The following is a 14,553-nucleotide window of genomic DNA, read 5'->3' on the forward strand; positions in this document are numbered from 1 at the left end:
ATGGGAGCACAGAGCCCCATTGCTCTGCAAGCACGTGTCTGAAAGACTTCTTCTGTCCCACTCTATGTGGGAAGTGTTGCTGGAAGAGCTGACAGGATCCCTGAGGTTCAGAGCTGAGGGGACTTGTACAGAGTACAGAAAACATCCACCAAGTCTACTTCCCTGGGGCTCTGAAAATGAGGAGTGGTAGGGCTACACGTAGCCACGCTGATGTTTTTTCAGAATTCTGGTGTATCTTGTCAGGCAAGTGTGGGAGAGGAAGAGGAATTTTCTCAAAGACCACAAGAAGCTTGCTTTTCTATCAAACCTTGATTTTAAAAAAGGAAAGAGATTGTTTGCAGAGGTTTCCTTTGGTGATTAGAGTTTGCAATCCAAGTTCTTGTTTCAGTGGACATTCAACTGGAGATATGCAATAGATATAAACTTAAAATTATTTCACTGTTTCCAGGTGTTTTGCTAGAGGATTTAGCTATTCAGATCTTAGTTTTCTTCATGCATTTCTCCAAGCCAGGGCTTACTTGGGTGTCCTAAAGTAATTGTGTTGACACATGTATCCTGGATGAAGAGCCCTTTCTTTCTGAATTACCTACATCTACTTTCAAAGCTGATCATGATAAATCATAGTTAGATGCTCTTTCACTGTAGTTCAAACCCTACTTTATTCTGAAATTACTTTCATGCGTACACAAGCCCCTAGGAAACTCTTTTTGTTTGAAATTAAATCTCCATAATTTATTAGCCCTTGCATTTTATGCTTGTGCTGAGAAATGAATGCTGTTCCTTTAAGGTGTTTTTTGTTTTGCTTTGCTTTCCAGACTGTAAGATGGCACATTGAACTACAACCATGGGCAAGTCCAACTCCTTCCCTCAACTACGAGGCCTTGAGGTTCCTGAAGTACATTAGCACTTCTCAGGTAGGTTTTTCATTTCATTTCATTTAGAAAACAGTTTGCCTGGCACAGGCTGTTCCCTCTCAGATAAGGAATTAACGTCATACCAAACTTGTTTCAAAACTGCTTTATTTCTAAAGTTACTTAACCTAACAGTGACAGGCAACATGAATGTAAAGGTCAAAACACAGGGTAGAAAGAATGCATTAGTTCCTTGCTTTTTATTTCCAGATGTGTTTGTGTCCTGACAGGAGTACGATACGACTGAAATTCCAGACATGGTTGTTCTCTCCCATTCGCTCTCTCTTTCTCACTCTCTCTGACACAGAAAAATACAGACCATTCTCTAGTGAGAGAGCTGTGTATTCAGCCACTCCACCTCTCAATAATAAAGTGATAACCAGGCTCATTTTAACTAAAAAGGATGCATTTGAGATTCCCAGTAAAATGAGAACAAGGCATCAGTCCCTAGCTTGGACAAGTGGTCCCAATGGTACTAATAGAGTCCTGATACTTTGAGGACAAAAATGATGACCTGGAAAATCAGTGGGTTTATGTGCTTTTTCAGATCCAGATTGTGTTGACAGATACTTCCAGGGTTCAGCATTTATGGAAATTGGGCCATCATGTCTTAATGGAGGCATCACTTCTGCACAACAGCATTTATGCATGCATTTCCTGTAATAAAAAAATGGAAAAGGTGCCGGATGCCCACAGTTCTGACAGGGCGGCTGCTTTCAGTACCCAGGTCTTTCAGCAATTGACCCTTGAATACAGATTTAACTGCACCATCGCTTACACTGGAGAACAGCAAAAAGCCTCAGGTGCTGATGTCACTGAAATGTCATTCACATGTGAAATTCTTTGTTAATGCAATACTTTCAAGGCTGAGATGATATTCATTTGAAACACGTCTAAAAATACGCTGCTGTGCTGATGGTGTGGTAACTGGGAGGGTAGCAGAGTGTTCACTTATCCTCCAGCTTGCAGGTACCCCTGGCTAAATGCTCAAGAAAATGACATCTCTGCCTCCACTCGTGCCAGCACTGAGAAGGCAGGAGGCAAGATGGTCATGTGGAGACAGCAAGAGATGTGTGTAGAGCTGCTTGTTTTGTTGTACAGAAGTTTAGGCTGTGGCAGGCATATTAAGCTGAAAACATCCTTCATCTTGGTGACTTAATAAACAGTGGCAGATGCTGCTAAACTCCACTAGTTGGGTCAAAGCCTACAAGGACATCAATTAGCAGAGGGTTTATTGCTTCTGACACACTAATCGAGAAGTTTCTTTCCCAGAGTAACTGACCCTCGTGTTGGGGGGGACACAAGCATAAGTGAAAAGAAAAAAACAGAGAAATCCTCATTTGTGACCTGGCAGATGTTATGGGATTAATAACTGACAGGGTAACACCATGGCTGGTATGAGCACTTCTGGAAGTGGCATCCTGCTTACATAGATGAGCATGGAATCTCATTTTCCTTGTTTGCTGAGCAAGTGTCTACTAATTGCTGTGCCCGAGTTCAGCTCCCTGCCGTTAGTGTGGAATGGCTCGAACTGCTGGAGGGGGAGGATTCCGTATCAGCAGGGTCGAGGTGTGGCCAGAAAAAGCTTTTTCAATGCTGGTTATCTAATGATCAGAAGAACCATCATACATGTGCTGTTGTCTGTGTGACAGTTGCAGGTAAAAACCCAGAACAGGACGTGAGCTCAGTGCATCGGGGTCTGTAAATCATGCAACAGACTGGTGATAGTGCTAAAGGCAGAGTTCAGGGTTTTTTTTATTTTTGATAGCAACAGCTATTAAGTAGCAAGAGCTATTAAAATTGCTCCAAATTCTGAGTGTTGTAATAGCTCATAATACCATGAGTCACTTAAGCGGCAGCATTGCAGAATCTTACTTTTCTGTAGAGAGCATATTATTCTTCTGTGTCTTAAAATTAGTGCTTGTTATTGCAATGCCATTTATTTCTTGATTGTTATGTGACTGAAGGGAAATGGGTGGTGGGGTGCAGTGTAAATCATTGCTTAAAACTTTGTGAATCCTGAGAGCAGCATGAAGAGATGCTATATTAGCTTTTATGAATTTTCCATGGGAATTATGAGCTGAGCAGGAGCTGGGAGGTGGTGATGCAGCGTGCAGCTCTTTGGATGTAATGCTCCAGATAATGACCTTTCAGAGCTTAAGCTTCTTAAAGAATGAGAGTTTTATTTACTTATTGTAAGACAAATCCTGGAGAGTGCCTACCACAGCAAAGGCTGGGTTTCAGTTTTCACTTTCACCCCTGTGTAAAATTGTTCCATTCCTGTGGTTCTAGGTGGAGCCAGACCTGTGCTTTTTGGTTGGGCTAAAACTGAGAGCTGAGCCTGGGCAGTCTCCTGTAGAGGAAGGAAGGAACAAGATGAGAACAGTCACTTCAGGACTGATGTTTAACCTGGTTTCGTCTCTACTACTGTTCTTTCCACCTTTTTCATCGTTGGGTTTCTGGCAGTGCCAGCTCCCATCCCTGCAGCCAGGGTTGGTGCTGGACCCAAAGAACAACTTTTCGTCATGATGGCTCAGCTGGGTTCCTGCAACTCTTCTCAGTCTTTGCTTTCCAATCTGCGTGCTAGCAGCCTGTGCCCTGCAACCCCTGAATTTGATGGCAGGGCTGCACGTGGTTTGAAAAGTTCTTCAGCCACCACATGTAAGCTGATGCTGGTGTAGAGCAGCTCAGCCTTTCTTGGGCAGAAGTAGCCACAGCTTTGGTGCTTACTTCTGCTTCCCATTACCTCTTTACCACTGCTACGGTGAGAGCTGTACAAATTGCACTGGCTTTCCACCACCTGCTGTGCCCTGGCTCCCAAATGCTGGAAAGGCTGCAGCGCTCCTCAGCTCCATGCCTGCCTTTTTCAGAGCGGGTCTGGAGGAAGAGGATGGTGCAGAATGGTGGGGGTGAAGCGCTGGCCCGAGCTGCTGGGTGGACAGGCAGAGCTGGTGCTGCAGGCAGGGTCTCCTCTGTAGGGTGTCACTCGCAGGGCCGTAGCTTCGTTGGCTCAGTCCGGCTGTCTTTCGGCTGTTGCAGGCTGCCGCCCAGCTGCTGGCAAAGCTGACTTTGCCTCTAAGTTAACTGATTTTTTGACCCTTCCAGGTTTCTGATGAATCCAGCACATGTTAGTCCTTGCTTTCTTGGTCTTTCCAAGGACTTTGACTTAGTGTTCTTCCCTGCAGGGTCTCTATCTCCTCCTTTTGCAGTGTTTTTCTCCTGGCTTTAGACTGCAGTGTCTAAGCCAGCACAGCATGGACACACATGCTATGATTCCTCTGTTTAGTTAAGCGCTTGTTTAAATCCCTTTGTTGTTGGAAAGGGGATGTGTTGGGGTAATGATTAAATCCCTTCTGGAACTGAGATCCAGGACACTCTAGGTAAGGTATACGGCGTACGTTGCGGTGACACTGCAACTTGTGATTACAATCTTGAATCATGACATGATTTTAACATTATTCAGGATGCAGAATCCACTCCCAAGATTTGAAAAGAAAAAAAGTAAACATTTTAATGTCGAAATACCTTTTTCTCAGGAAAATTGATTTTTGGGTATAGTACTAATACTTAATTATTTGCTTTTCAAACTGCATTGCTCTCTCGGGGATTATGTAAGCCTTAAGTTTCACCAAGCAGAACAGATGAATGGAAGAAAAATCATCAGATCTCCATAGCTGCGTATCAGATTGACAATCAGATTCAAATGAAACCAATTAACATTATTCTTGTTTCCACTCTTTCCCCAGAAGGCAAATTAAAAACAAATTGAAAGTCATGTCTTAAAATGACACATCCTTTGATTTCAACAGATTTCATGTGAACACATGAATCTGAACAGCCTGAGAGGGTACTCTGAAACTGCAAAGAAGCCCTGGTCGATCTGCCTTGACGAGAGGTTTAGCCTCATTCATCGAATCAGAAGCAAGCAATGCCGTCTCTATTCCCTTGGGTAAGTGCTCTCTTTAAAAGACAGCAAATTGTTTCATGACACCTAGCTTCAAAAAGCCCTATAAATGCAACAGAGGCTGCAACAAGGCTGTCTTGTAAAATACAGAGTTTGTTCAGGTCTGTTTGTTACGCATTGATATGTGCTTCTGTAAACTCTGTTTTTAGGGAAAAACATTGTCCATGAGGGTCTTTGTTTTCCTTTGCTTTTCTAATACCAGTATGAAAACAAATTGCTTAATGGTGGGTAGTGAGTGGTAGTTAACATAGAGGAAGATGGAAATTAATGAGACAAACTGAGAAACCTACAGCATCTTCCCTGAGCAGAAATGACTTGCATAATTGCCAGGTACTTCAGCAGCATTACTTGTAAAACTTCATTAACTACTCCTGGGACAAAATAGTACATTTCCATATGAAAGTGTGTTTGCTAAGCACTTCAGGGGTGACATGTACGAAAGGGATAATAATAAAGGATGTTGTGGCTTTATTTCAAAATGTTTGTAGTGTTTATGATGTTTACAGCACTTGAGATTGAAGTTTTCACTCTTCACAGAACAAGTGCTTTCACAGGTAATAAAACCACAAATGCAGCCTGTTTCCCTGCTAATAAAACACTCTGCTTCCCGGGAGGACAAGAGAGGTCATTTCTCTTGAGTTCATCAGGCCACTGGCCTTTTGCATTACCCATCAGCATTACGAGAATGATCGCTGGGATCTGGAGCTTGTTTCACACAGATAACCACATGGCTGCTGCCTAATAAAGCTGTCTTTGCTGTTCTGGGAGCCAGCTTTAGGTTAGAGATGTATTGAAAAGCTTAATTCCCTTGAACCAGTGCAGTTTATTTCTGTGATTTTGCTGCTGTGGGTTTACAAATGGTGGATATCAAGGAACTGTGTCTGGGTGGCATTTCTCAGTGATTAGCATGTGGCAGTTAACACCAGCAATTAACGTAAAGTGGATGCAGAGTGCACTGCAGTTAAAGGGAGTGTTTTCTGTTAATTTGGGTGGGTTTGTATTTGGATTGAGTTTATATTGAGCTGTAAAGACCAAAATCCTCAAAGGGTGAGGGGCACTCAGGTTTTGTTCAGCTGCATTGCTCTGTGGCAGAACAACAATAACATGCCCCTTAGAGACAAATCACATATACAGAGAGCAAGCTCCTCTTGACTGCTGTTGCTTCTTATTTTCTGAATGTTCTTTGCGATCTGCTTCAAATTAGACTTACCTGGTTTTAATGCAAAATGTAGGTTTACATGATTCCCCCCCCCCCCCCCCCCCCAGTTTTTTACGTTCCTGTGAAAGTTAGGAGAGATGTTGTGTTATTCCATGCTCAGGTCCAGACTTCATCTGCTTGACTGTAGTACTGTCTCATTGCCTGAGGCTCCTTCTAGTAATCAGTAGGGAGAGGCATGCACATTCAGGTGGAAAATCAGCTAAGCTAAATAACGTTCTGGAGGTAGGTGTAGCTTTCCTTTGATTATAGAGTAGTCTGGGATAATGTGGCTGCTGACTTTAGATGTCTTAGCAAAGTACTCAAAGTTCAGTGGAATTAATCTAGACTTGCCCTTCAAGTTACATGATCATTAATATTAGACCTGAGCTCCTGTATTAATGTCCCTCTTCCCTATTACTATGGACCAAGAGTGGGTTGAGAACAGTATTTTTGTTGAATTGGCCAGTAGGCACAACACAGAGTTAACTTCATCTGTGCTAGGAAATGCAGATTTGGCACAAAGCTGACCAGCACAAAGTTAACTTGCTAATGGTTTTGAACAAATCTGAGCTAGTGCATATATACCAGTGCTTTATATGTGGTGCTGTTTTGGGTATGGCATAGGGAGCCTGAATGCCAGATTTTCTGTACTGATGGAACAGCAGGGTTTAGCAGAGATTGAAGTTGATGTTGGTTCTCCCATCAATCATCAGATACACATGTGCAGTAAATACCCAACCATAATGCATCACATGAAACAGGTAAAAAATAAAAGGGAAATATTTGAGGTTAAGGAGGAGCAGTCTTCAATCCTCCAGTTTACTTCTGCAGCCTTTGGAGCTTGTTACTGCATAATTCTTCTCTCAGACTCACTCCCTTTAGTTTATCACAGGCAGAAAAGTAATTTTGTTCTGAGTAAGACAAAAGTCCCCTTTAAACATTTTTGTTATCTCATATACTTCATAAAGAGCAAAGGGGGAGCAGCTGCTTCCAATGAAGAACATTCTCTGTGGAGAAGATGGATGGAGGACAAATGTGAAAGTTCAGTGTGAGTGTTACTGGGAATTCTGAATTAAATCCATATATCATTAAAAATGGAACAAAACATGCCGCTGAGGCTTTGCCTTCTTGAATGCTCTAGAAGAGGTTACTTGTGAATGGGAGCAAGCAGTGGCTGAAACGTCTGGAGATCTTTTTAGTATTAGTTGCTTTCACTGCTGGGAGGCAGCAATGTTTTTGCTTGGGGGACAGGATTTCCCAGTATGATACATAATTGCAATATGCATTAGTGAGCTCTAGTTATTAGTGCTAAATCTGCTTAGATTAAGCTAAGTCTGTTACAAACACCACAGGCAGGCACTCACGCTGGGATAATATAAATGAATAGGATTTCGGAAACTTACCAGTTGAGGTTTGAAGAGACTCGCTGCAATTCTGTATAAAAGCCCTTTCAGGTGGATCTTAAAGTGTAAGGGCTGTAGGATCCAAGCAGGGGATGCTTTTTTCTGCCCCCCCCCCCCACCCCGAGCTTCAGAGCTCAGTTATCTTCTTTTAAGAAAGAAGGGGAGGAGGAGGAGGAGCACAGAAAACTGGACCTTAACATGCATGTTCTTACAGCTCTGTCCTGTGGTCCCCGTGGGAGCTGGAGTACCTGCGGTTATCAGGCTGGATCAGCTGGTGTCCACTAGAGCTGTGCCGGAGGAGACAAAGCATCTTTTGTGCCACCTGCATGCTTGCTGTACCCCAGGATGATGCGGGGGCCAGTGGGATGCTCCGTTCAGTGCGAGCGGCAGCCCGGCGTTTATTCCGAGCGTGAGGCTCAGTGTACCGTGACCCTCCGCCAACCCTGGGAGCAGGGGACAGCCAAGGGACACTGCTCCCTGCTGTGCTGCGCTCTCTCCTGGGTCAGCGTCCCTGCCCCGCTGCCAGGGGGAGCAGCGCCAGCCAGCCCTTCCTTCCCGCTGGCGTGCAGGCTCGGAGAGCCCATCCCGCAGGTGCTGGTCCTGCTGCTTTGAAAGCCCACCTCTATCCCCGCTGCAGGGGACTGTGTGCGACTGCCGACTCTGTAACCGAGCCCTCTTCTCCTTTACAGTAAAAATAGGTTGGTGTCTTTAGCACTTTTTATCTTGCTGTTGCTGGAGGCAGCAGCTGCTCTCTCCTGATGGTGAGGAAGGGCCTCTCTACTCTTTGGCGACCTCCACACCTTTCTTTTAAAATCATAGTCCCTTTTTAAGTAACACAAAGTCTTTCTTTGGAGACCTCATTTGTTTACTTTTTTCATGCTGTGTTATCCCTTAGTGTGATCACATGTGAGCCAGGAATTTTTCAAACCAGTTCTTTTGGAGTCATTTTTCTCTCCTAAATGTTTGCTGTTGGTGAGATCTCTCTTCAGGCATAAATTTGAGCTGTTAGCTAGAGTGCCAGAAGATATATCAGCACCTTCTTCACTCTCATCTATATTTTTTTTTTTTCCTGTTTTGCACCACTGTGAACCTCCCTTTGCAGTCCACATGAATAGCAGTCTGTCTGGAGGCAGCCTGAGGTTTGTCTACATCAAAAGCATCTGGCCCTCTGGATTGTACCAGCTGGTACGGTTAGAAGTGTGTCACGGACTCATGTGTCTGTCAGTCGCTGGTAGGCTCATCACTCTAATGCTGTAACTGTCCCCAACAATTTGCATGTTGTTCATTTTTAGCCAGCTTCTCATTCCTAAGGGATTACACTGGTCTTTGTTCATCAGTGTCCCTTCTGTAGAAAGCCACATGCGAACAAATATGTCGATTCACTTGGTTAACTTCTGAACTTTTTTCCTAATGTGTGTTGAATGTATTAAAAGAAAACTCCTCTCTTTTCCTCCTACATGGCTGAACAGGCTGTAATCCTGTGAAACAGAGTTGTTCTTAAAAGGACGCTGGGCTGTTTTTCCAAACCCTGTCTCCTCCTACTTTCCCAGGACACCTGAAGGGGAAGATGGTTAGAAAACCTTCTAATAGGGCAACATTATGCTGTGCTTAGCCAGTATTAGAGCAAGTGTCATACCGTATTGGTAACTTCTAAAACACACGCTCTTCCAAATATTGTTTCATGAGTTGGATTCATTTTAGTTTACCAGTATGTCATCTGTGAAAAACATTTAGTGCTGGCTTAATGTTGTACCATAGTGTAGCATGATCTAAATTGTGTTGCGTTTTACATATTGATGCAAATAGCCAGAATTATTTCAGACTCACACCATTTCTAAGGATAATTGTGGTGTGGCGTAGTGTAGCAGGTGCTCTGACAGAAGCTCTAAGAGTACTGTCCTGTAATGGTTTGTGTATGATAGATAAATGCCATGCTTAAGAGTACATAGTGGATATTCTCAATTAGTACAACTGGTTGAAGTGCTGATTTAAAAATCTTGATTCACTTCCCAGCACTACATGTGTGTATATCCAACAGCATAATTTTGATTAAGTTTGAGGTTTAGTGCATGATTTGAACCATGTTTGGAACAAACGTGGAGGAGTAGGAATGAAGAAGACATCCTGTTTTATGCAGTAGGGAAGGCCTGTGGTCCAGACATGTGATTACAATGGTAAATACCAGAATTTTTTAGTTTTAGTGTACCCTGTGTTGAACCAATGGACTGTAGGAGGTGGGACTATGGCACAGCCTTGTAAAGTACATCTTCTCCTTGCAGAGACAGGGACTGAGACAACACTGCTGTATGATGGGGCTATTAATTTTTCTTCTTCTTCGGGGTCTTTGCCAAATTAGCAGCAATCTTTCTCTTAAGTCTGTGTAAAAACTCCGCTACTGTTGTGAAGGGTTATTTTTAAATTTGCTTCTTTATCTATTTCTTCCTGTGCACAGAGAAAGAGAGTCATTTGGTTCTTGCATCTTGTCCCTACTGGTGGCCATTGTGGCTCATCCTTGCAACACCAGATTACAGACATGTTGGGAAATATGCCTGATTTTTACAAAACAGTATTTTATAAATTTTATATGTATTTGCTCTTCTGCTTATGGCTTGGTTATTGGAAGTTTGTGCAGTGGGGACTAGGGAACATATTGTAATCTTGTCAAGAAAAAGTAAATTGAAAATGGAGTAATACATATGAATATAAAATATGAATAGAGGATTAATGACAACACAAAGGTTCTAACATTTAATTTACTTTCTTATAAATGATGTCAACTTCTGAACTAAGAAGAATCTTTTTGGGAAGGTTATCAGCCTGTCTAAAAGTGGTTTAGTTCTTACCTTGAAAGGAGCCGTTCTTTCTAATTGTATGCAGTATATTGCATTGAGCTTGGATTTTCTGGTGAGGTTAGTTCATCCAATCCACTCCAGTGGTTTCATTCTATAAATGAAAAAATTCATTAAAAGTTTCTTAAGGTCAGTTATGAATGTGACATTGGGGAAAAAAACACATGTTCCTTTAAATTTCCATTAACTTCTTATTCCAAATCTTCAGCAGGTGTTATTGTGGACCCTTAACTTTATTTCTGGTTATCCTGGCAGTATTAGGGTTAGATTGTGCTCAGTGCTGTGGATATATCCCAAGAAGGAGCTCCTCTGCTTTGCTTCAGAAACAAATAGGTTGGATTTTACCTTCTTTTACTATGAATCCTCAGAATGTCCTACTCCCTAATAGTGCTTTTTGCAGCATTAATAGTTACTTTTTTGTTGTTGTTTTTTTGTAGGCTAGGCAATGATGACAACCAGTTTGAGATCAGCATGGCCAACAGCGGATGTGAGGTGCATCGCTTTGACCCCAGCATCAAGTCAGCACACGTTCAGGAGGGTCGGCACCTCTGGTATCATCGCTTGTCCATTGACTGGAGGGATCCCAATCCAGCCATTGCTGCTCATAAACTTCACAGCAACACAAAGAAGCTGGGCACAATATTAAATGAATTTGGACACCAGAAGGTAAGGACTTGAGGGTCAGGTTTCTAGCTGCAGGATTAGGTGTTGGGAAAGCTGCAGAACTTTCTCCTTGCTGTCTCAGGAGTTCGGGCACTTTCCAAGGTTATCTCCTGACAGTGGGTTGGTCTTCAGCAATACTTGTAATGCATTTCTTTTAGGGGGTGCCTCTTCTGTCTTGCTTTTTCTGTATGCTGATAACAGCCACCTTGATTTTAAATCACTAGCTATATACGAAATACTTTCCTTCTCCCTTCCTTCCTTTTCCCTTCAACTAGCTGGTGACCTTGGGTGCTAGTATGTTCAGTACTGTGGAAGTTCTGGTCTTTGCCTGAGTATGAGCACTAAAATACTCATACAGCCAAGTTTATAAAGAGAAAAAAAAATATTTGCAACAATTATTAGAAGAGGTAATGGATGGGTTGTTTACATTTTCAAGGTCATTGGTCCTAATTACAGTCATCAACAACAAAAACATCCTGTTTTGAAATTGGCAGGAATCTGTGGTTTTTTTTACCATTTCCCAGTTTGTTTTTAAGGAACCTTAAAGACATCAGAAATCTTCAAGTCTCAAATAACTGTTGCCAGAATACATTTGAGGAAGCTCCTTAGGTTGCTTTTAAGAGAATTTTTCCTTCAGAGAACATACAAGCATGAATTCAAATGCAAATATACTTCATTGCCTGCAGCTAGTTCTGCTTGTCTTTGTTTTTTAAGAAATAAGCAGCCTGAGCTAAGGAGTAGCTTTTCTGCAAGATTTACAAAGCAAGCAGTGCAATGTTTGTTTGGTTTGTTATTATAAAATGCAAGATGTCCTTTTCAGTTCACTTCATGCTTTTCTTCAGTGTTTTCTTTTGGTTCAGTTCTACTGATTGGACCATTTTGAAGATAAGAGCAGAAAAAAGAAGCTTTTTCCTACTTCTTAGTCATACTGTAGCTATACTAGGCTGTGCATTAGTGAAACATCTGGGGAAAGAGAGATGACTTTCCTTTGACATGTGCCTTACATTGATTGTTTTGATTTTAGAAGAATTAGTCAGAGATCAAATGTTTAATGACCTGATCCAGAAAGTGTATGAGTCTTGCGATATACCAAACCTGCTGCGAACAGTCAGTTCTCAGGTAATCACGGTAGTACAGAGTGATTGTAAGACCTTCTGTGAATGAGAAGGGTGTAGCTATGAATTCTGAGTATATAGCTTTCTGGGTGAAAGTTACCTGACATGAAAGCAGCCAGCTGGAAGGCCAAGGAACATAATGCACATGTAACTCATGCAATCAGGCTTTCCTCTAGCTGTGTACGCATGGCATAGGATCTGGTTAAGTGTGTTGGGCACATTATGAAAAGTGTGTACAGCTTCTTGCTCTATTAGCATTCAGGTAGCTTCCCTGTGCAAAACAATGGTGCTAGTGAAGTCAGGAGCTGACTTTCTCCCAGTGAGGTTAAAGCAGTTATACACTTTGTAATCTTCTGTTACTTCCTATTTGTGAAATACCTGAACGGGCTGACTCTCCTCACATTGTTCTGTTTAGTTTTTCTTTCATTTGGAAGGCAGTCTGAGGAGTTGTATGTTGCATAAAGACACCGATAAGCTCCAATTTATGAAGAGAATATCAAAGTAAATATTGTGACATTCAGGCTTTTATTCTTCCGGTGAATGTGACTGGAATGTTCCCTTGACTGAATAAATAAGTTAATTCAAAACAGAGTATTTTCCAAAGCACTTTTTTCAATTAGAAAGTTAAAACATGCTCTTCATCCCATTCTTTTTAATTTTAAAAATCCTTCTGCCTACCCTCAAAGTCGTTCTGTTCCCACTTCAAGGCAGGAATTCCAGGCAGCTGCATTTGAAGTTAATGCCTCATTTTCTCCTTGCCTTTATTCTTTAAGATTTGGGACTTGATCCAAGACCCTGTAAGTGATTGAGACTATTTCCACTGACATCAGAGATTTTGGATGGGGCTGATGAAGAGAGGACAGACAAGGCCTCCTGGAGTTCTTGCCGTTGTAGCCTTGAAAAGAAAACATGCAATTTGGGGGTTTTGTCTGCAAGGGAATCAAAGAACTTGGATGGGCTCATTTACACTCTGGCTCAGATGAGAGCATGCCTGATATTCTGCAGTCAGTACTGGGACCTCATCCACAGAAAGGGAAACCTATCCTGATATTATGGCAAGAAATACAAACAGGTTTTTGGTGTTAGTGGATTTGAAGAAAGATTAAAAGAACTTGATCTTTCTAATTGGCCATGTGGCATAACCGTCCTCAGTTCTCTGGGGAGTGTAAATAGCCTGGAGGTAGAGGATTTATCTAGTACTATATTAGGATGAGACTGACAAAGGAAACATGTAGTCAGAGTATTTTGGGGAACTGTTAGAGTGTGAAATCTTTTAAGCCCTGGAATAATCTCCAAAGGATGTCATGAGAGTCCTATTTCCTGGTACATAAATCTAAACTGAACATTTACTGGTGTATCTTCTGAGAAGAGCAGTATTTTATCAGCCACAGGAAAGGATAAAGATGTAAAAATTGATCTTGCTCATCTTTCCTACTCCCCCCGCCCCAATTTTTTTGCTGAACATGCACACTCTGTAGTGCACTGCTGATGAACAGTGGAAAAATGGGAGAAAGCCAGTGAATGCACAAGATTTTCTTTATTATTGCAGTAGAGTTCAACTTTGTGAAAGCTTTCACTTTCATATTCTCTACTGGGGTGAGGATGCTATAGTGCTGGTGTTCCCCGTGGATTAGTGATAGCTGGATGGGGAACTTCCTTCATACAGGGTCACTGGATAATTCAAGTCAGAAGGGATCTTGAGAGGGCTGTAGTTCAGTCCCCCGCTCAAACCAAGGCCAGCTGTGAAGTCAGACCAGGTTGTTCAAGGCTTTACCCACTCTGGTCTTAAAAAATACTGAGATGTCTCCAAAATGGAGACTGCACAGCTTCTCTGGGCCAGCTGTTTTCCTGCTTGACTGTCCTCATCATGAAAAAGTTTCTCCTTATATCCAGTCTGAAAGCACCCAGTTTCAATTTATCCCTGTTGTCTCTTGTCCTACTTCTATGCACTGAAGAGTCTGTCTCTGCTGTCTCGATGACCTCTTCGTAGGCTCTACAAGCTGGTGTTAGCCTCCCCCAGTCCCAGTCCTCCTGCCTAGGTTGAACAAGCCCCATTCCCCCAGCCTCTCCTTGCAGGTCAAGTGTTCCAGTCCCCAGCCATCTTGGTGGCTGCCAGCTGAACTCACCTCAGGTTATCATCCTCTGTCTTGTGTTGTGGGGACCAAAACTGGACATAGGATCTAGATGCACTCTTACAAGTGCTGAGTACGGGGAGATAATCACATCCCTTGGTCTACGGGCCATGCTCCCGTTAATGTGTCCTGGGATGCTGTTGGCCTTCTTTGCACCATGACCCCCAGGACCTTTCTGCAGAGCTGCTCCCCGGCCGGGCAGGCAGTCCCCAGCTTGTGTCATTGCAGGCGGTCCTTCCTCCCCAGGTGCAGGACTTGGCATTCGTCCTTGTTGAATTTCATCAGGTTCCTGCCAGCCCATCCCTTGAGCCTGTCTGG

General features: G+C 42.7%; 1 protein-coding gene across 1 annotated transcript in view; it reads left to right on the plus strand.

Moving 5' to 3' along the window:
* Window positions 1-14,553, plus strand: part of METTL24 (methyltransferase like 24) — a 49,779-nt gene that overhangs the window by 20,165 nt on the left and 15,061 nt on the right. Inside the window, exons 2-4 of the mRNA XM_049818266.1 lie at window positions 816-914; window positions 4,721-4,860; window positions 10,763-10,991. Coding sequence (XP_049674223.1) covers window positions 816-914; window positions 4,721-4,860; window positions 10,763-10,991 — 468 coding nt within the window. The remainder of the gene's footprint in view (window positions 1-815; window positions 915-4,720; window positions 4,861-10,762; window positions 10,992-14,553) is intronic.

The sequence above is a fragment of the Accipiter gentilis genome, chromosome 15 (assembly GCF_929443795.1).
Source record: "Accipiter gentilis chromosome 15, bAccGen1.1, whole genome shotgun sequence".
NCBI lineage: Eukaryota > Metazoa > Chordata > Aves > Accipitriformes > Accipitridae > Astur > Astur gentilis.